Source organism: Symphalangus syndactylus, chromosome 9, assembly GCF_028878055.3.
Source record: "Symphalangus syndactylus isolate Jambi chromosome 9, NHGRI_mSymSyn1-v2.1_pri, whole genome shotgun sequence".
Taxonomy (NCBI): Eukaryota; Metazoa; Chordata; class Mammalia; order Primates; family Hylobatidae; genus Symphalangus; species Symphalangus syndactylus.
In genome coordinates this window covers 35,768,766-35,790,954 of record NC_072431.2, presented here as the reverse complement: position 1 = coordinate 35,790,954, position 22,189 = coordinate 35,768,766, and the positions used below count along the sequence as shown (strand labels likewise).

Sequence of the window (22,189 nt, the reverse complement as noted above, 5' to 3'; positions counted from 1 at the left end):
AGCTGCATTCTTCTTGTTGCTACCTGGTTCCACAGTGGCCATAGAATATAGTAAATTGGAGTGATGTAGCCATAGGCTTCCTAGGGCAAATAAATATTGTATAAATATGATGTAATGAATATATAGCGACAACTTTAAAGCACCTCACTGTGAGTGACTGGGAAACAGTAGCAGTATAACGCCCAATTTTGTCGCAGCTATCATAATTGCATGTTCCATAGATAATCATCAGTAATTAAAGAGGCAAAGATCCAACTCATGCTATGGCCTACAAAGAGTAGCGGTTGCTGTAGTATCCACGGTTGTCAGCTAAAGTTATCAGGGGCCATAATATTCCAATAAAATATGTTTATACTTCTCTCTGTACTTAATACCACATAGTTGGCTATTCACATAAGAAAGTCTTAGAATATCTAAGTAGAGTTTATTGAGATTGTTATCAAAATAACTTGTTTTTACTAGTTTGTTTACAAGGCTAAGTGCTTTTCTTGAATGAAATGTTGATGTTCTAAACTAATAAAGGTGTGAAAAGAATATCTGTCCTTTAGTAAGACCATGAGAATTAAATGCCACTACCTTCTAATATGAAGGAACACATGTGTACTATAACAACATGTGTATATAACAGTCATACCCCAGTGTAAGAAGGCTGTATAATTCCCTTCCTTCCATAAATAAAAAACAGAGCCAAATATGTTTGGATCATGGTTTCGTGTAATAGTGCTCTTTGATAAAAATAGACATGAATAATGAATACTAAATAGGAAGCTGACTATATGAACAAGAAAGAAAATGCATGCCTCATATCAAAGAAGCCAGCCACTAGCATTAATAGCAAGCCATGGAATTAAGCTCATTAAAACATTTGCCTAAAGGAGAAATTTAATTTATTTCTTGTATTTATTCGAGTTGTATGATTAATAGAAAGTATGGAGGTGGATTTCCTGATCAGGAGCATGATTTTAATCTGCACAGAATACTTTTATATAATTTTCTTACATGAGCATTACAATTAAGTTCAATTGATGGTATTCAAGATAAATTCAATTGAAGTTTTATTGTAAACAAAGTAAGCACTCTTTGTTCTTTCTTAACCTTTAATCGGGCCACTGAGGGAAATTCTGTGCTTTTAAAAGTTAACTGTGACAGACAGAATTGTCTATCTGGGTTCATAGACAAAAATCTGTGAATCTCCCGTCTTCGAAACCCTCTGTCAAATTCATTCTTTTAAGAGACTCCTGAGTTATTTAATAAAACTCAGTTGTAATCAAACCAGTCAAATACCTTGTATGACTACAGACAGACTCTAAGATGCATTTCAAACATCCCAGCATTACAAATGCACAATCCTATCGAGATAAAAAAAATCTTAGCATTTTCAGAGTGATTTTTAGTTTCCTTCACACATACGTTAGTCATGCCTCAATATCTGTGTACATTCTAGCCCTTCTGCCTAGAATACCCTTATTTTCCATAAAAGAACTCCTACTCATTCCTGAAGATTTATTTCCCATGTCACCTCTGCTGCAAAGCCCACCATGACTACCTTAGATAAGATGCCACAGTAGAGCTATACTGGGTTAAAACCACACTACCTGGGTTGGATTACAGTCTCTATCACTTGATGCCTCAATGGTTTCATCTGTAAAATGGAGATAGTAAAAGTAGCTACCTCATAGGCTTGTTATGACGGTTATACAAGTTAATTAATACATGCAGAGCCCTTTGGATTTTGTAAATTCTTGAAAACTATTAGCTATTTTTAGATAGTATCATGCACATCACCACATCCAACTGATTTTTAAATTTTTTTTGTGGAGACAGGGGCTCACTGCATTGCCCAGGCTGTATATTCTTATATATTCTTCAATTATAGAACTCGTTTCATTATGCTGTAACATCTCTTTATATCTGTCCCTGCCTCTAGATGGAGAGCCACTTAGCTTGCAGACTCCATCTCCCTAACATAGCAGAACAACGAACTTGGTTCCAAGAGTATAGAACTCAGTGAATGTAAAATGGATAAATGTATGAATTAATGCATAAATCAATAAATGAACCCAGATGATTAATATGCCAAAGTTGTTTCTGTATATCTCTGTGATACAAATAAACGTATGCTCATTCTATTAGCCAAGTACTTGTGGATTTGTATTGGTGAAATAAAATATAGAAAACTCTTTTTCTTATGCCTTGACCCCAAAGGCAGTGTCATAACCCTTTTACTTATGGTGCAACCAATAATAGGACTGATGGAAAAACCATCAGTCCTGTTTTTTTTAAACCTGCTCAGTTCATATTTGACTTCAGCGTATGCTATTTTACTCCACGTTTTATTTTGTCACAGGTTAGACATCTAATTCAGCATAAGAAGAAATCATTACAGTCAACATTTATGGTCACTAAGAAATAAATGTATCTTTCGTGTTCTCTGAGAGAAGGTTTGCTTCATTCTTTTCTCTCGATAAATGCTGTTTTCTAATGCCTTTGTAATGATAGAGACTTAAGGGTGGGGAAAAAATCTGGATACTTTCTTCTCTGTGTCACTTTGTATAAAGACTTCTTTACAGCCATGTTCAAATGATTTATGTACATATTGCAGATGCAGTAGCAGCAATTATAGAGCTATCCCTACCACTTAACCTGCAACATTCTGAATGGCCATTCACTGGCCACTGAAGCTAACATCTGCTGCTTTGGTAGTCTAATATCCAAATAGACTGAAAAATTGAAAGGATAAAACTCCAGTAGGCTTGTTTACTTCAATAGGTAATGGTGGCGTGTGTGTGTATGTATGTGTGTGTGTGTTTTAAGTCTTAGTTGGCATTATCCAAAATTATCTGTTTTTTATCTTTGCATAACTAAACACATTTGTCTTTTCCACACGTTTTTTTTCCTAAATTGGAAATCAGACACAAGAAAAAAATATAAACACTGTCCACTGTGTACTTTATTTAAGGGAGGTCCTATTGTTCTACAGTTACTCTCAGCCTCCCAAACAGAACATTAACCATGTTTGATACTAATAATTTTTCACAGTGCTGGAAAGTTTAACCAACTGAGGCAAATACAAATAAAAATACTTGTGAAATTACTGAATCTATGTAACAAAACTAGTTTAATTAATGCTCTTTTGGGTCTAATTGGCAGCTTAATCATAGAACCATTGACTTTTAAGGCTATCAATAAGATCAGAGACCAGTTTATCTAAACAATTTTAAATATGTCATCATTCTTTCTGATGGATTCCTTTCTTCTCCTTCCTCTGTCACCGCCTTTATTTCATGCCCCCATTGTTTCTCCCTGATTCTTCATCAGATCCCAGCTGCTGCCCCAGTGCTCCACCAGGCTAGCCTCTCCTCAACTGCCAAAATTGTCTTCTTTACTCATTACTTTGCCCATACCTCTTATCTTATCCCCTGGTGACTTTACAATGTCCTGCATATTGCAAACATCTTCTCACCCTCAGCTTCAGAAGGATCTAAGAGAGAGCACCAGACATCCCCCTTCAAAGTCCCAATACATGCCTAAATCTCCTGTCACCCAAGTCTCTTCAAAGTCCCTCATATTATAGTTAGTAAAGCTCTTGCCTTTGTTTCTGGGCTTTTCCCAAAGTACCACTTACTACTAGGAACTCCTTTTTCTCCCAGAATGCCTATATGTGATTTCTCCAGCATGACAGCCTCAGGGTAGTGAACCCTCTTACATGGCAGCTCAGAGTTCTTGGACAGAGTGTTTCAAGAGGCTCAAGTGGAAGCCACAGGGTTTCTTAGGACCTAGACTTGGACTTTCCAGAGCATCACTGCTGCAGCCTCTACTGGTTAAGCAAATCACTCAGACCAACTAAGAATAAAGGTGGAGGAAATTAGACTCCACCTCTTGCTGGAAAGAATTGCAAAGAATTTGTAGACATTATTTTTATTTTATTTAAAATATCTTATTATTAAGTTTTGTCTCTTCTAAATTATAATATCCAAAAGGAACAGGATAAATTACAATTTGACATTTGATAAATTATTTTTAATTACAAAAAGAATTTTTCTGATTTTAGCAGACACATTGAAAATAAATATATACATAAAATACATATTCACTCAATAAAATATGCAAACTTTTGAAAAAGTACCATTTAACACTTTCACATAACATGCTCAGCACGTTTTTTTAATTTTAAGCTAAAGAGACTATGATCTCCTTGAGAACAGTGTATATTTCATTTTTATATCCCTAGCAACTGTCTCAGAGCTTGGTACATGGTATCTTCTCAATAAATGCTTGTTAAATTGAATTGAATTAGTCCTGGATTTTGAGGTTGACGTAGCCAATGTATTGACTTCTCTGAATGTGTTGTGAAGGAGAAGAAAATATAGGAAGAAAATCCAGCCTCATCAAGGGAGAATCTAATAGTAGCAAGTGGTATACATACCAGTTAATATGGTTCCAGGAAACACTGGTGATGGTGTTAGTAAATCTTTCTTCATGCAGTAGAATGTTCAAGAGATCGTCCAGTTAGCATAAGTTCATGTCTAAATTACTGCAAGAACTGGATAGCAAATATTTTGGATTACTTCTGATAAGGTTTGGTTATTTTGTAGGAAAGGGGAGTAAATAAAAGAATTCTATGAGGCCTATTTGTCTTTAGAGAAAAAACAAGCTAATAAAGAGTCAATTGTAAGAGCTGACATAATTTTTTTCCAATTCACAGCTTTTAATATGCCAAAGTAAATTAAAACATCCTTTTAATCTTGGATGGAATTTGCTTCTTAAAGCTATGATCTTGTGTTTCTTTGTTAATTTCATATTTAAAAAATTCTTGGCCCATAAGATTGTTTTATAAGCAGAGCCACCATTGTTCATTGTGTAATTTGAGAATCTCTGGGGCTATCCTCTTGCCATCTCACTGATTCCAGAGTTTTGATTAGAAGGATGGGCATATTTTGTAATTTGTTTTTATCCTGAGGCAATTTTATGAGATTTCAAATTATAGTACTTCTTAAATTTAATTCTATTTTTTTCTGCATGTATTAGAAAAAAAAAATCACCTCTTACTTCCAAAAGTCCTATCTACTTATTATACTTGTTTGTCTGTGTTGTTAGAATAATTTATTTAAAAATTCTTTTAGGCAATCATTAGATTTTATATCATATCTTTCCATTTTATTAATATTAGTTGACAATACTTGGTTAAAGCCAATTTAAGGAACCGAAGTACAAATTATTGCTGTAGGTTTCCATGATATACTTTCCAGAGACTTTTCTGTTCCTGGTGTGCAGACTTGAAAACTAAGGCATAAGATGCTGGAATAACTCACCAAGGTCATCTATGACAATAGCTGACCTGGAGAGATCATTACCATCCCATGATTCATTCTATCTCTTTCTAGTTCTGAAATATCTTTAAATATCTTTTTCAACATGAATAAATTGTCAGTTCTTATATTTAATACCATACACTATAGACTTCACATTGTAGACTCACAATTTTACTGGTAATTTGTTTTAATTGCTAGCTATTTTCATATTCCTTGTATTTATTTATAGTTCTTTCTTATTGTTAAATTATTCCTTTGCATATATACACACAAATTTCACATATATGTGGATTTTTTTTCCAATTTCCCAACTCTTGTTCTCTCACTCTCACTTTCTAAAAACTTGCACGTAACTTAGTTTTCTGCTGATTCTTTCCTTCCATTGGGCAACCTTTTTATTTCATTGTTTTTGAAGTGATGCAGTAAGAAAAAAAATGGCTGCCTTTTGTTTACTTCCTTGTACATTAGCATGGGTGACATGATCAATATAACTAGGATGTACATATCTTAAGAACCCAGAAGTATACTATAAGCCCTTTTCTTTTAATGCCCCAAAGTTTTGCAGCTTTAGCATAGCTCTAATGCTGTGCTAAAAATGAACATGAACATTTTGGGACAAATGCATTAAAATGGTGGTATCTAAAACATATCTGAATATTTCTTTCAATGTGAAGAAAAACCCATCAAAAGGTATTTATTTAAGTCATAAACATTTATTTAAGTCATAAACATTCTAGATCAATGCTAACCCTACAAATAATATTATAAAGAAAGGTATTAACTCATTGTATTTAAAAGCTAAGCTACTTAACCATACTTACCTATTCTGGTTTTAAATTATTTTTAAAACTTTCAGCTGACACACAAAAAATTTTGAGTTATAATATTTTTTGCCCCAAAAGAATTTCTTATTAATGGAAGGCTTAAGCAAATATACATATATATGTATATTCATTTTTAATTACTGAATTATTTATAAGTGCCATTAAATTACTGTATATCTAACTATTCAGAAAATTTATTTTCTCATCTGTATTTACAGTGCTTCTGACTTTTCCTTCTGTGTGTGCTCTTTGTTGCACTTCGCATGTATTTGTCATAAGATTTTCACTGAGACTTAAAAGTAACAAGCTTTCAAACATCATTTTAATTTAGACAGTCACTAAGGAGATAAGAAATCAATTTTTAAAAATAAGTTCCAATAACTAAATAGTTCTGTATTTGGAAATCCACATTCCATTTTCAGTTTTTGAGAAATAATTTTATATATTTAAAAAATATTTTTAGAAAGACAATCTGACTACACACACATATTTGTATATATATTAACGTAATATTTGTGCAGTGGAAAATTCCTGTAAATGTTGAATAGTTTTCCCTGAAACTACTTGTTAACATTGAAATCAGATAAGGTAAATCGTATGCTTTATTGAGGTAAACTGTCTAAAATAAGTTACTACAATTTTAAAAATTAATAAAAACCATATGTCCTTTAGAACTTATATTGAAATCTGCATTGTTCCTTTAAGTCAGCTGTTCTAGGAATGTGTCATCTTTTGAAAAGATAAATTAATCATCTACTTCATTTATATACATCAATAAAAAAGATTCACCCTCTCATCTACTTTATCAAAAGTAATTAGTATATCTATTTTTATTCACATATAGTATCTTTTAGTGATTGAGACTTTAATTGAGGATATTTTGAAGGAAACAGCAATTATCTTTTTACAAAAAACAAAACACCAAGAAAAGGAAATGCCAGCCATCTAATGGTTAAAACATATTGCCAAATCATTCAGTAGCACAAGGCTCTTTAATAACATTCGTACAAAAGTACTTTCAGAAAATATGAGATAGGAAATGGCTTTTTGCAAGTTCTCCTTCCTTAAATTATTATTTAGCCTCTTATTAAAATAAAATCTAGTTAACTTCTTCTGGAGCTTGCTCAAACATTTTCTATAATAAAAAAAAAAATCTTGTGAAGGGATTTCCATAAGTTGTGCTGCATTAATGACTTAGAGCAGCTTCCTTATCTGTTATTCCTTCCTCCTAGTAGACCTCAGATGATAAAAATATCCATAGACACAGTGAAGTCAGTGGCACGCCTGGCTCTCTCAGACAAAACTCCATGTGATCACATATAGGCAGCCTCAGTGAGGCTGATGCCGTGCAGCAAGCAGTAGGTAATGAGTCTTTGTGCAGAGTGAAGCTCTTGTTGCTGAACAATAAAGCATATGGTACAAGCAATAAAACACAGGGCTGGGAAATTTAAGAAGATTCCTCTGAACCAGGAAGAACTGTGTCTTCGGTGATGCTGACACATATTATAAAGTGATCATTTATTTTGGATCCTAATGAATAAAGAGTGCAAGGACTAAGACTACAGCTATTTGAACAGGTTGGTGATTTTATAAATTACTCCAACACTTACTTGTGTTTGACTGTATTTAAATTAGAATGGGCTGGTGTGTTTTGCCTTAAACAAAAACTTTGCAAGATATTCGTAGTGTATAATATTAAGGATGCACTTGAATTGACCCAATGCAATTAAATTGTCGATGTAGTCAGATGTGACAGAGAAATGTTGATATCATTATATTAAACTGAAAAGTTATTTAGTCTATTTTAAAAATTTATGGGTAAGAAATAAATTCATCCAATAATTTTTAATCTTCTATGTATGCAGAAATAATATAAAAGAGAATACTACTAACAAATAGCTCACTTAAAAAGCTTCAGAATTATTTTTCCAGTGTTAAAACAATCTGTATTGCAATAGTTTACATGTCTTATAAATTAGATAATATATCATTCAAAATTTGTTGATGTGTTTTGATACTGCAAAAGGAAGGTTTGGAATATTTAATTATTTGAATTAAAAAATTTAAAAACAAGGAAATTTTGAAATGTAAATAACACTATTGGAACAATGTATTTTATACTTTAGTAATACATATCTGTATTTATTTGTTGTGTGCTTTTAATTTTTCATGTTATATTTCTTTTGACAAATGGAAAAGATTATTGCACAAAACCTTTTATTTTATAAATTTATTCATTGACATTTAGAGAAAAATTTGCTTAATTTTTAAGAGATTATTTGATGATGCATATTTTCATTGGTTTATCATTTAGAAAGATTATGTGTCTTTATGTATATTTATAAAATATATATACACATGACCTTTTCTATGTAGAAAATAACCACTTCTTGCATTTATGAGCAATAGAGAGGTTTATGTTTTCAAATAGAGAGATTGTTGTGTGTAGCAAAATAAGGGAAGAAATAACTAGCAAATAATAGCACAACACTGAATATCTGCCAAAGACAGACAAGCATTGCTGCTATATGAATCTTTAGATTTAAATACATAGTTTAACTTTGCTCTACATTTTTACTGCTGTATTGTTTTAAAGGCATCCTGGGACCTAAATTCTTTACAATTAATTATTGGACACCACTTAGGATGATAGTCTCTAAGACACTTGGGCACATTTAACATTTTACAGAATTACTATAGTGACCTCATGTATTTGTGTAGTGACTAATATAAACTTATGCCTGTAAGATGCTGTTTAAACCACAGCAACAAAAAGAAATACCCCATGTGCCTGATTATACGTGCAATATGTATTTGAATTTTTTTAAAAAGCTGTGTTTCAAAAACAAGAGAAGTTAATGAAAATTTAAAATTGGCCTTCCACACGTATTTAAATGAAGCATTTGACTATTTGGGTTTCCTTGGTTACCACAGTCGCTGCTGACAGCTTCTCTTGGTGGGGAGGGAGTAAGCAGTGAGAATGGGACTCTAAAACAAAGCGTTAAAATCGTTTATCCATTAATAGACACGGGGAAATGTGATGCTGACAGCCCAGTAAAACCCGTGCCCACTCCCCATCGCGTATTCCTGCTCTCCCGTGATTCAGGTAGCCTGGCAGAACCGCAGTTCCACAATTCCTTACCCAGCATTCCATTTCAGCTGCTGGAGGACTGCCTGAGCCTTATGCAAATGAGACCAGCTCGGAGGCTTTGACTGCAGAAGCGAGAGGAGGGGGCAGAAGGGAGTTCAAAGGTCACAGGGCTGGTGGAAAGCTGGATCAGTTGCCTGAAAAAAACGTACTGGGGTTCTCTGCAGCAGTGTTTTGCAGCAGTTAAATGAAGTGTGCTTTATTTCTGAGAGTGAAGATTTTACAGCGTGTGTGCCGTAGTCCTTATATAGTGCACGCAGGTATGGTGACATTTCATGATGTGCCTGATTTTATTTGTATTAAAGACACTGATGGGCATTGGCTATTTTAATTCATAGTGGCAATTGGCAGGGTGTTCCTGGTTTTCAGGATTCCCTTAACTAGTTTATTTTTCAATTTTCTTCTTCGTATTTCTCTACTTGAAACATGGGTGTTTTGTTCCAATAGAATAATTTCATGTGAGAAAAAACTGGGTTTAGGCTTCTAAATAATTCCATTTCGGGGATAAGTTCTTTACTGAAGAGAGATCTCTGAGTTGAAACATCTAGAAAAATATTGAGGCTTACAACTTTTAGAGGATTTTCACATTTTTTAAAGAAATGTATTAAAATAAGATCCGAGTTCCTAGCCTAAGATTCTTGTGATGTATCTGATATTAAATAATGGAGTTCTTTTGTTCATATCTCACACAATCGCATAAGGACAATTTTAATAAGTATATTTTCATTCCATTTGAAGCGTTTTGGTTTTGAGAGTTTTTGTTCTATATTTTATTGCCAAATATCTTCTCAGGGCAATAATTTCTTCTATTGGGGCTAGATCCTTTAAACCCTTCTTTGATTTTTCTAATTGTTATAAATTCTCTTTGGGACTTTTTGGATAATGCTATTTGAATTTAACAAGTTCAACTTCCTATGACTTTTCCTTTCAGTTAAGTCTGCATTGTAAAGTGATCCTTATAAATGTCACAGACAGGACAAAAGTCTTCTTTCCATGCACGAAATATCACACTTTTGTAAAATGTGTGATTACATCATAGGAAAGTCTGTCCTGCACCAAATAAATGTGTACTCACTTTTATTGTTCATATTTTTTTATTTCTAAAACATATTTTCAAACAAACTTAATTAAAACAGTACAATCAAACTGTTTATTCCTATCATTAAAGCACTTAAGTATATCAACTCAGCAGTTACAGTGTTGATTAAAAAATGTTATTTTCATTTGCATCAACTGTGCATCTGTCTGTATTACAGGTTGTATGTGTATGAAAATATGTTGGAAAAGATGAAGAGGCAAAAATAGCTTTTAGCCATGAAATGACTGCTTTATGTTTTTATATTTGCATAAGATATTTAAAAATGAATTTTATGAAGCTTACATACAAAGAGCTAGTACATATTTAGTTAAACTTAATTACTTTCTTTGCCCTGAAAAGAGGGAGTTAATTTTATTATAATGATTAAGATGAGGTATTTTGGCAACAATATGTTTTATTGTAAAATAGAGGGGGGCTTGAGGAGGAACCGAAACAGGAGGATAGCTATTTAAAACAGTGAAGGACAATTATTTCAAATATTTATGAAATTCACTTAGTGGTTATTCAGGGCCAGATTCTCACCCTTTATCACTCTATGGGGACATTATGACATTTATCCAGGATCCTGAGATTAATTTAGGAAAAGGAATTCATGTTTTGTATGAGCTTTTAAAAAATTCAAAAACTGACATTTTCTTCTAAAGTATTTCTCTTTTGAAACTTTCAATAATGACTTTAGGTAAAAGGGTTATTTTTTAAATTAGCTGTTTTCTTTTTATGTTGGTCAGAATATGCTGTCCTCTGATCCAAACAATATTTACAGGCTTTGCTTTTATACATACATATATATATATATAATTGTTTTATATATGTATAAAACAATAAATATATATATAATTGTTTTATATATGTGTAAAACAATAAATATATATACACACACATATATGTGTAACAATATATGTATGTTATACATATTATTGCATATATTATGTATATACACACACACACACACATATATATATTTCAAGCAGCCAAAGAAAATATTTTCAGTGGTAAATCATATTTAATTCAACAGTTTTTTCTTAAAATGTTTAATTTTATATTTAATTCAGTAGCGCCTGTAGTTTGTGTCTACTAATCCCTGTGTGTGTTGTAGGCAGAGAGGGAGAAAAGAACCAAGTTTAACATTCATTTAGGTAGTCCAGTACTTTTAACTTTGTAAATGCAACTGCTACCACAGAGCATGTTCTGAATATGGAAATAAAAACAGTGTGGGCAAAGAAGGAAAGCCCATGAAGATTCTTGGAGAAAACGTGATAATAGACAAATGTGAAATAAAGAGAATTGTTGTGATTCTGTGAGCCACGAGAGAGCTATATATGTCCTGCAGCTAATTTATGGCTTTGAATATCCTGGATAATTTATGTCTCTATGCAGATTCACTCAAAACTTTGAAGTCTTTTGCAGTAGCTCGAGCCATACTACTTCCATACAAATCTCAGCAGCATATACACAGTAAGTCTGTGGTCTGAATATCTAAATGTATATAGAAAAAATGCATTTTTGTAAATACAATTCAAATCAAATTTGAGAAGTAAAAGAATAAATAGAGTAATCTAAAAACAAATCTTTAGGGATATGCACTTAGTCTACTTAAAGAGATAGTGTTATATCAGACTTCAAAGGAATCTTTGAGGATTTTTCAAAAATGAATTTCCTGCTCTTTGATTACCAGTCTGTCTTTGTCATCACTTGAAACTAGAGACCATATTGTAGGCTTGGAAAAGATTTCAGGGCAAACATGTTCTACTCAGTCTAGCAGTGTGGAACACAGTCTAAAATCTACAAATAACTGTTGTCATCTCAAAATCACATGTGTAGGTTTTAAGTTTTATTATTGCTATATTTGTTCTCCTGAAATTCTGGAGCCTATGAAATAGAAAAAAAAAAAACAAAACTAAATTACTGAAACATGTAGAAGAAAAATGCTCAAAATAACTGAGTATTCAAAACAATCACATTTCTCTATTTTAATATAATATTTTAAAAGAAGCAATCAAAACAATTGTCTTTTTATTGCCTATTCTAGAATTTGCATAAAATTCATCAATTTTATTAAAAATTATAAGAACAATAAAATTGTAAAATGATTTTAAAGATCTCATTAGACCTATAGTAATGCTATAGTAATACCTTGTCTAGTAGAGTTGGAAAATAATCTGTATGATATAAACTGATTTTCCAAGTAGCTAAAGTTTATGACTACAAAGGCCAGTTCTCAAAAATGCTAATAGCTGTCATGAAACAAAAATATAGTACACATCATACTGCCTTGTAGAGCAAAGTGAAAGTCAGTTTAGGTTTTTTTTCATGACATAATAATTATTAGTCTAATCATTATATTCACTTACTGCAAAAGACAAAACTATTCCCAACTGTTCTCCAACACCAAATAGACTCTTACTATTATATACCTTTTATATATAATTTTATATGCTTTTTATAATTTTATTGTCTCTTTTTAAATGTTAATATGTATTATTTTTAACATAGTTAATAATTGTCCTTTGAGAGCAATTCAGAAATCAATTTTGAACTTTGCTTTACATTCAATTCTAAATCACTTTGACTTTCCTGGACAGAGAAAGAGAGAAACCTTCCTCCGTGTTTCTCCTATGTACTGAACTCCTGACAGATACATACATATAGTATAGGAACATAAAAAATAAGCAAAATTTATTGTTAGTTTGTCTTCTGTTCAGAATGTTGAAAATCATTTGAATTCCAAATAAATGAAAAATTTCTTTTGTTAGTACAATGAGAATCTATAATATTAAACTATCAACAGAAATTTGAACTTACTTTATATCAAATGGGAAAATGAGGAATCTCTAACAGGTATACAAAAGAAAACACAGAGACCAATTTTTTGGTTGCCTTTGACTAATCATTGGTGCCATATACTTCTTGCCAATTTTGGGACTTGTGGTCCATCTCATTTTCAAATCCTGGCATTAAATTCACCACCTTTCACCACAATGCTAGATGGGAAGAATTTTTGCTTGCTCAATTCTTTATCTCCATGCAAGCTTATGAATCCACATATTCATTGAGAAATGCATTTAGCCACATGTGTTCATGCTCATGTCTTACACTCTCCCCAATCATAAATAAGGAAAGTAAGACAACTGAACCGTCAACCACCATTTCTTTGAAATCTCACTAATATAATATGTTAAGATCCACAAAGCAGCTAATACCATTTTAATAGGTGTTCTCATATACTGTGAAGAACTTGATCTAAAGGAGTGTTGGTTCCATGAACCTAGTATCAAAAGACTCTGTAAGAATGAGATCTAGTCCAACATATTTGGAGAACAGCTTCTCATTCTGGTCCTCTTTTGCACACTAGCATATTAAAAGGCCTGAGGATTCTTACTTTAACAAACCTGGGTAACTTTATTTAATACAATAAAACCTTATAAATTTAGGTCAATTTATGAACAAAGAAAAAAAACCAGAAAAATGTTGTATATTGTTTTCTTGATAGGAAAAGCCTTTATTGTGTTGTATATTATGTGTGATTTCAAGCTGTATCATGGAATGTGAAGAGGCTGAATAAGGGAATGGTTAAGAATTTAAGTGCAAGTCCCAACCCCAGAGTTGTTTACACAATGTGCTCTGACATTTACAAGCCATGTGGCCTTGACATGGTACTTGAAACCTGTAAGCCTCATCTTCTTCATTGGCAAAGTGGTAACATTAGTCTCTATATCAAGGGATTTTTATGAAAGGGGAATGACATGATACATACCTGGCACATAATAGGAATATTATAGATGATAGCTAACATTAACATTTTTCAACCCACACAAGTTGATTCCGTGGTGCTGATGAGGCAAGTTCAGCTTAAACTCATAGTTACGGAAAATCCTCATGGAACATCTTAGGTTTCAATGGATGAGGAAAAGATGTGTTTTCCAAAAATAGAAACCTACCAGGATTTTATTGGAGGTTATCCTAGGTAATACTGAGCAGTTAATGGTTAGAATTTGAATGGGGCAAGTAGAGAAGGCAATCAGCGTGGTCATCAAGGTTCAAACTATATGTGGCTTAATAGATATGTACCTTGAATCATTCCAGCTAGAAGTATGGTCTCCACAAAATCCCCAGGTATGATGTGGCAATATGTGCTTTTCTGAGCTCCCTTTTTTTATATCCTTTAAGCCTTTTCAAATTTCCATCTTTGTGCCTCTGCTCTACTATTTTTCCATTCTGACTTTATGCAATTAAGGCAGTAGTTATTCATCTCTGCTCCATCCAGAGTTTCTATCTCATCTATAGACTGTAAGTTTTTCAATTACAAGGGGAGCCTGGCACATAGAAAGTGTCCATGAAATGTTTGCTGAGCCAATGTTGTTATGGGGCATAAAGCACCTAATTCTACCTAATGACATAAAGGTGCTAATTTGTGTGAATCATGAAGTGATCACTTTGTTACAAATTAATTGCTATTTTAAATTTCCTGAATATCATATTGGTGTTTAGAAATATTGAATCAACTGATTTAGTCACAACGTTTTCCAAAAGAAATTTAGAAAAATATATCTACATTTTTACTTAAAAATTTTTGTTAATACTAGCATACCTAGAAGTGCTTTTTGGTAAATATACATTAGTAACCAGTTCAGAATAGATTGCAGGAATATCATGACTCTACTTTCGTGAAACTTGTTTAAAGGGTGAATCTGCTCTAAACAGTGAATGTCCATGTTTCAAAAGATTGTATGACTATGGTGCAACTTATTTCTATTGTGAACAAGTTTTACATTTCCATAGAACATTTGCTGAGACTTGAAAATCCAGGTAATTTTACAGTATATATTATTTTTTTACTAATTGCTGCTTAATGCAAAGTCAGCTTCAGGCTGAACAACTATTGTTCGCTGTCCCTGCCTTAAATAGTAAAAATCTATATCGTGCCTAAGGTGGTGATTTACTTTGAAGAATGTCGACGGTATTTTTTTCTACTTGTTGTAATTTTAAAAATCTCCTTTATCTTTTGTGCAGTATCTTTGGCAGGATCCCAGTGCTTGGATGGGTATAGTTCTAAAGCTTGCCCATATTTTATTCTGATGTCTATTTTAGTGTACTTTATGAGGAAAATGTTTTTTTAAAGTCCCTTTTCCTTCACACTATTCAGATGATTCCTCTAAAGGAAAAGGATATCATTATCTTAAATAGCCTTTGATTTACATTGCCTCATCTGTTTTGTTATTCAATCAGAAACTTTCTAAAGGACAAAGGGAAACTTTTTAAGTGCTAAGAAGAAAAAAAAAATGCTATCTTCCAGTGATGCAATAATAATAACTTTTAATTCTTTTAGATCCATGTGTGTTTTTTTTTTCCTCAGTGTGGTAAGTCTTGCAAATTGTCCAAGGAATTAGGCTAAGTACTATTCTTTAGTCTTAATGGCAAGCATGTAAAATAAATTTTTCATAAACTTCACTTGGTACTTGTGTTGTTACGGAGGGAAAAGTAGGCTTATACTAGGCACTTGATCAAATTTCAACAGTTTTAAAAGCCTTATCGTGTTCTTGGTTGTTTCCTCTGTTTTTGATAACTAAAACACCATCTTAAAAGTTAACCTTAGGGAAGAACTTTTGACTTTCAAACTAGTGTATTCCACTATACCATTTTGCCAAATGCCAAATGATGATCAATGTTTAGAGCCAAGAGGCATTGAAAACCAAGTTCTGGCCATCTTGTATGAATACTAATCACAATAGCACACAAGTACAGGTAACATGGAAAGCTTCCTGAGTACCTCCCAGCCAGAGAGGGTCATGGAAAACCTCTTTGTAATTATTAGTAAGTGGAATAGCCGTCCCTCTGTTTATCAGGAGGACATAAGTCAATTTAGCCATTGGGGTGAATGAAGCGGGTGTGAACAATTTAGAGGCATCAGTCTTTGCATAGAGGTCACGGCTTTTGTCATTTATTCTCAGGTACTGGGGTCTGCTTTGTATCAGAGCCTGTGTTTTACTAGTTATGCCCTGCACACCTCTCCCACTCCCACCTTTTTTTGTGAGACAGAGGCTCACTCTGTCACCCAGGCTGGACTACAGTGGCGCTATCTCAGCTCACTGCAACCTCTGCCTCCTGGGTTCAAGCAAATCTCCTGCCTCAGCCTCCTGAGCAGCTGGGATTACAAGAATGCATCACCATGCCCAGCTAATTTTTGTATTTTTAGTAGAGATGGGGTTTCACCATGTTGGCCAGGCTGGTCTCGAACTGCCGACCTCAGGCAATCCACCCACCTCTGCCTCTCAAAGTGCTAGGATTACAGGCATGAGCCACTGTGCCTGGCCCCCTTCTTTAGATAGAAGTGCAAACTGAGACCCAGAGAAATAATCTTCCTACTTAAAATTATGCCACCTGTTAGTAGCTGGTCCAGGATTCAGACTCCAAATTTATGTCCATTCATTTACTGAGCAGGCACTGGAATACCTATTCAGTCTCCACAAAGTGTTTTATAATCAAGTTTGAGAAAAACATTGGGTTGAACGGGGATTATAATACGGTCTAATAAGTACTGATAAATGCATAGACCAGGTGGTGTGAATGCAGAGAAGCCACTTAACCACAGTGTGGTACTGGTCAAGGAATACTTTTCAGAGAAGGACTGCATCAGCCATAAACCTTGAGCAAGTGTTCTAGACTTTTGAAACTTCAGTTTCCTTTGTTAAAACTACCTCGTAGAATGTGGTGGAAGGTTACAGAGAATGGTTACAAAGCATCTGGCCCATAGTAGGTGCTCACTAAATGCTAACTGGAGTTATTATAAATGGAATGAGGCTATCTAACCACCTTTTAGGAAAGACAGGTACTGTCTAGGAAAGTGTACCTTAACCTAGAACCATTCCTGTCAAGTATTCCTCAAGCCACAAAGTTGCAGATGAGGCCAGTTTTGGGTAGTTGTTTGAGTAATATGTGGCAGCCAAGATGACAGTGAAGAAATCCCCTGGAAATGTCTCCAGCAGATGCAGTAGGTCCTTTGGCACAAATGCCAGAAGAAACTGAAGGAGCTGGAAAGAGCCCTGTCCTAGGAAGTGGGTGACCCTGATGGTAAAAGGAATGTTGGCAACAGATTTATAAACTTCTTTTATACTTTGAAATAATGTGTTCCCAGTGAATCATCTCTCCAAGTTCTGGATTCCCACCAAAGCTGGGGAAATGGTACAAACACCAGAGCAGAGGTTTTTATCCTGGGAGTCCATAATAAATGGCATGCATTTCTGCTATGTGCACTTTTTTCTGGGGAAAGTGTTCATTTCTTAATCAAGTTCTCAAACTGCAAATCATCAAACTGCAGAAATGTTGTGATCCACCGCATATAAAGTAACTCAGTCCTTTAGTTCAAGGTCACAAACAATTCTGGCATAAAGAATTCATACATAGTTTGGGAACCCCACAATTATTATTTCTCCAACAAAAATATTTATTAGCCAGGAGTGCTCCCAGGGTTCTTGGCTTAAGCAGACACTTGGACAAGTGAAGTACATTTGGCCAACTTGTGCTTCTCACATTGGCAAGCCACCAGCAGCATTTTTCACATTGGTAGTGCCCCATGGAAACACCTTGTGGGATTTTACCTTGTAAAATCATTGCCAGATTCCTCTTGTTTTGGCGGCAGATATGCTAATTTCTTGCCAAATGGGTTTAGGCAGAAATGACTCTAGTATTGTAGAAATATATATCCTTTTTTTTATTTTAGAAAAATATATAACTATTCTCAGAATGTATGAAGTGATAAATGTTCAAGGCACTTTTTGCTTACTCAGGGGTAATTGTTTGAATGACCTAAAAGTCATGCCTTCCAACAAACAATTACCTTCAATATGGCTTTGAAAGGAGCATTCCCCCAACATGCATGTGCACTTTTTTAAAAATTAAAAATATTATGCATTGTAGTTAACATCTGTGGTTTGCTGGAAAAGACCCCAGTGGGAGGAAACATAGTATAGATATATTGACTTCTAATCCTGGCTTGCTAAGAAACTTTGACAAAGTGGTTAATCTCTCTGCAACTTGGTTTCTTTAACTGTGAAATGAGGGTAACATGGCAAGATTGTTGTAGAGATTCAGTAAGATAAAGATTGTAAAGTAACTGGCACATAGTAGATCTAGTTAAGTCCTCTTCCTCTTCTCATATCTCTTTACATGATGGTCTCCTGCCTTGCGCTTCCCCTGGTCTTCATGTCTTACACTAGTAAATAATAATAATGATAAGTATGACATAAATGACATTAAGTTAAACCTTGGGAACAAATAATAGAACAAATTAAACAAACACAAGCGTATACAACTGTTACAGGAAAGGGGTCTCTGTCCAGACTCCAAGAGAGGGTTCTTGGATCTCACACAAGAAAGAATTCAGGGTGAGTCCACAGTGCGAAGCAAAAGAAAGTGAAGTGGTGAAAGAATAGCTACTCATAGACAGGGTAGGGCTTCCGAAAGTAAGAGGAGGAATGCGTCCACCGTAGGTACAATGCTTGTATAAATAGGATGAAAAAAAGATCATGGGGAGATGTGCTCTGCTACAAGGGTTTGTGATAAAGGATTAATTTTCTAAATTACTATATTTTTCATGAATCAATATTATCTTTAAAGCAAAATTAGGAATGCTTTTGTTCTTAAGATATCAGGATATTAGGACACTCCCAAGTCTGAGTCTATTTAGTAAACATTATCAATCTGTTCCCTTAACTGTAAACACCTAGAGGCTAAGAATACCTAGCTTTCTGGGAATGCAGCCCACCAAGTCCTAGCCTTATTTTTCTAGCTCTCACTCAAGATGGGGTCGCTCTGGTTTGAACCCCTCTGACACAACTTCTCTGCTGGGTTTGAAGCACCCTTACGGAAAGCAGCTGAGGCTAAGATCACATGACTGAAACAAAGAGCTAGGTAGTAGCAAAGAGAGGGCCTTCTAAGTGACACTTGGAATTTATTTCCATTATGGGTGATGTCAGTGAAATATGATGTCACATAGTAGTCAGCTTTGAAGAGGTGGCCTTTTTCTTCTTCTATCCCAACTCTACAAGCTCCTGTGCAAAGAATATGAGAGTGTAATGAGTAAGAAGAAAAAGAAAAGGAAGGAAGAGAATTTGTTTAAACATAGAACAACAAAAAGCTTATAGAATGAGTCAAAAGCCTGCAAAAAATTCAGAGTTGCACTGATTTTATGAAACCTACTAAAGAAGTCATTTCTTTTAGAAGGGCAACTGCTTAAAATGATGATTAGTTTATTTAGCAAAGAGTTTAGACCAGGGATGTCCAATCTTTTGGCTTCCATGGGCCATATTAGAAAAGAAGAATTGTCTTGTGCCACACGTAAAATACACTAACACTAAGGATAGATGATGAGCTAAAACAAACAAACAAAAAAAAATCATAATGTTTTAAGAAAGCTTACAAATTTGTGTTGGGCCGCATTCAAAGCTGTCCTGGGCCACATTACAGCCTGTGGATCGCTGGTTGGACAAGTTTGGTTTAGACTATATTCACTGTTTGATTAACATAATGGTATAAGGACAGAACATTATAGATTACTCAAAATCATAGTTTAAAAAGTTGGGAATGAAAATGATTTAATTTAAACTAACAGATAAACATTTATTCAGGTATTTAGGAACATTTGGTTAACTAAAGCTATTTCTCAAAATTATAAAAGTATCATAGCATAATGTGTTGTTTTTTTTTTTTTTAACTGAGTTCTCTTTTCTTGAATATTGTAATAAAACCTATATACCATCAATTGAGCTACTGTCCTCTTCATCCTCTATCTGGCCCAGTAGACCATCTGGTTGATAATTTGACGTTGTGAATATTCTTACTTTTGCCAGCTAATCTCTTCCTACCCGCTATCACAGATGAGCCACTCACAGGTATTATCATCAACTTGTTTACAATGTCTCTCACTTCACCATTTGAATTTGGTGAAGCAATCAGAAGAAACAGCAAAATTACTTTCCTTTCTGAGTAAAGCTAAAGAAGAAAAGCTTCTTTTCCTATGCAACTCAATACAGACACTGGTGTTTCTTGGGCCCTCAGCCCATCGCTGATTGAAGCAAGCACCCTTACCTTATTAAGTTCTTTACAATAGAACTTTATCATAGTTTCTTGGTGTTTTGTGCTTGCTGGAAGAATTTACTGGAAGAATGCACAATAGATTATTTTGCACTTTCACAAATCATGAAAAATCCCTCATCTCATGCTACCTTGTAATGCAAGTTGTTTAACGTGCCTGTTGATTTAAAATCTTCCACCTTTGCTAAATTGCAAAGGTGGAAGAATCTTTGTTAATGATCCTTGCAGTTAAACGTTACTCTCACTTTGCTTAAATACAAAATCAGCAATGCAAAGGATAAACCCAATCTCCCAAGTAAAAGTGAACAGAGGGGCTCTTGATGCCTCCTATTGTTCCTGATAGAATACCCCCTAAGGTGGGAATTGAACAATGAGAACTCATGGACACAGGAAGGGGAACATCACGCTCCGGGGACTGTTGTGGGGTGGGGGGAGGGGGGAGGGACAGCATTAGGAGATACACCTAATGCTAAATGACGAGTTAATGGGTGCAGGAAATCAACATGGCACATGGATACATATGTAACAAACCTGCACATTGTGCACTTGTACCCTAAAACCCTAAAGTATAACAAAAAAAAAAAAAAAAAAAAGAATACCCCCTAAGGCTCATGCACTACACAGTGTGATGGAATAAGGATCCTACACACGAAATGAACCCAGGACTCACAGCTCACCTTCCTTTCATTTTCCAGCCAGGAAAGAAATAACCTCTCATTAAAGCGAACATCTCATTACCATATAAGAAAATTATTGCCATGCCAGAGTTACTTCCTGTCAAGTTCATTTCTTCCTACATCAGTGGTAGGCAGGCTTGTGCTTAATCTATTAACCATCACTCAGCACTCAAATTTTTTCAGATTGTTTGGTAAATTCATGATTCACCCAAATGACTTTACATGTTTTATTTACTGAGTTTCAAGGGCAGGAATTTTCATGTACGTGGTTCCAATCTAGATGGATTTTCGTATTTAGATGTTTTAGTTGATTGCACAGTCATTTACTTTCTCACCAAGAGCATGAATGAAGGTTGTCAGATTAACAAAAAACAACAAAAAAGTAGATTTCTCAGTTAAGGTTGAATTTCAGATAAATTTTTGTGTAAGTATGTCCTAAATGTCATTTTTTTAATCTGAAATTTAAATTTAACTGGATGTCCTGTATTTTTATTTGCTAAATCTGACAACCCTAAGAGGTTCTTCTGCAAATCGTGTTACCTGCTCCTCAGACATGGGGATTTATGGTGTTCTTAAGACATATTTTCTGTGGTCATTTCCTTATAATAGATAACAGAACAGGAAATAAGGGCAAAATATAAAAAGAAAAAAAGGATTAAACAGTAGATGAATATCAGTGGGATAGTAGGAGCTCAGTGAGGGATCTATGAAAGCCGTGGAATTTTTAGACTGTCAAAAGAGAGTAAAATAAACAAGATTTCAAGATATACCCAAAGGTTCATTTCAGCCATTTTTCCACAGGCATTAAAATGTATGTTTTTATCTGTCCTCTTGATTTGACATTTTTAGTCAAACCCTCCCCCTAACATGCTTCTGGCTTCTGATATTTTTCCCTTTGAACTCACCATTAATTTTGCCTTCCCAATAGGACAGAAATATATTAAATGAAACAACTGTACTTATAATCACAGAAAATCTAGTGTTGTTTCTTTATTAGTTTTTTCTTGCGGAGAGAGATGGAAACATTAACACTTTTCTGC

General features: G+C 34.1%; 1 protein-coding gene across 4 annotated transcripts in view; it reads left to right on the top strand.

Moving 5' to 3' along the window:
* The window catches only part of CSRNP3 (cysteine and serine rich nuclear protein 3), a 215,760-nt gene that overhangs the window by 93,608 nt on the left and 99,963 nt on the right, over positions 1–22,189 (top strand). The window contains exon 4 of one of the 4 annotated variants that reach the window (XM_055291925.2): positions 9,296–9,544. The exons of 1 other annotated variant lie outside the window; for it this stretch is intronic. In XM_055291925.2, coding sequence (XP_055147900.1) covers positions 9,472–9,544 — 73 coding nt within the window. In that variant the 5' untranslated portion in view covers positions 9,296–9,471. Of the gene's footprint in view, positions 1–7,493; positions 7,714–9,295; positions 9,545–11,819; positions 11,839–22,189 lie in introns of those variants that run through there. 2 more of the 4 variants (XM_055291927.2, XM_063609454.1) reach the window with 2 other exon arrangements.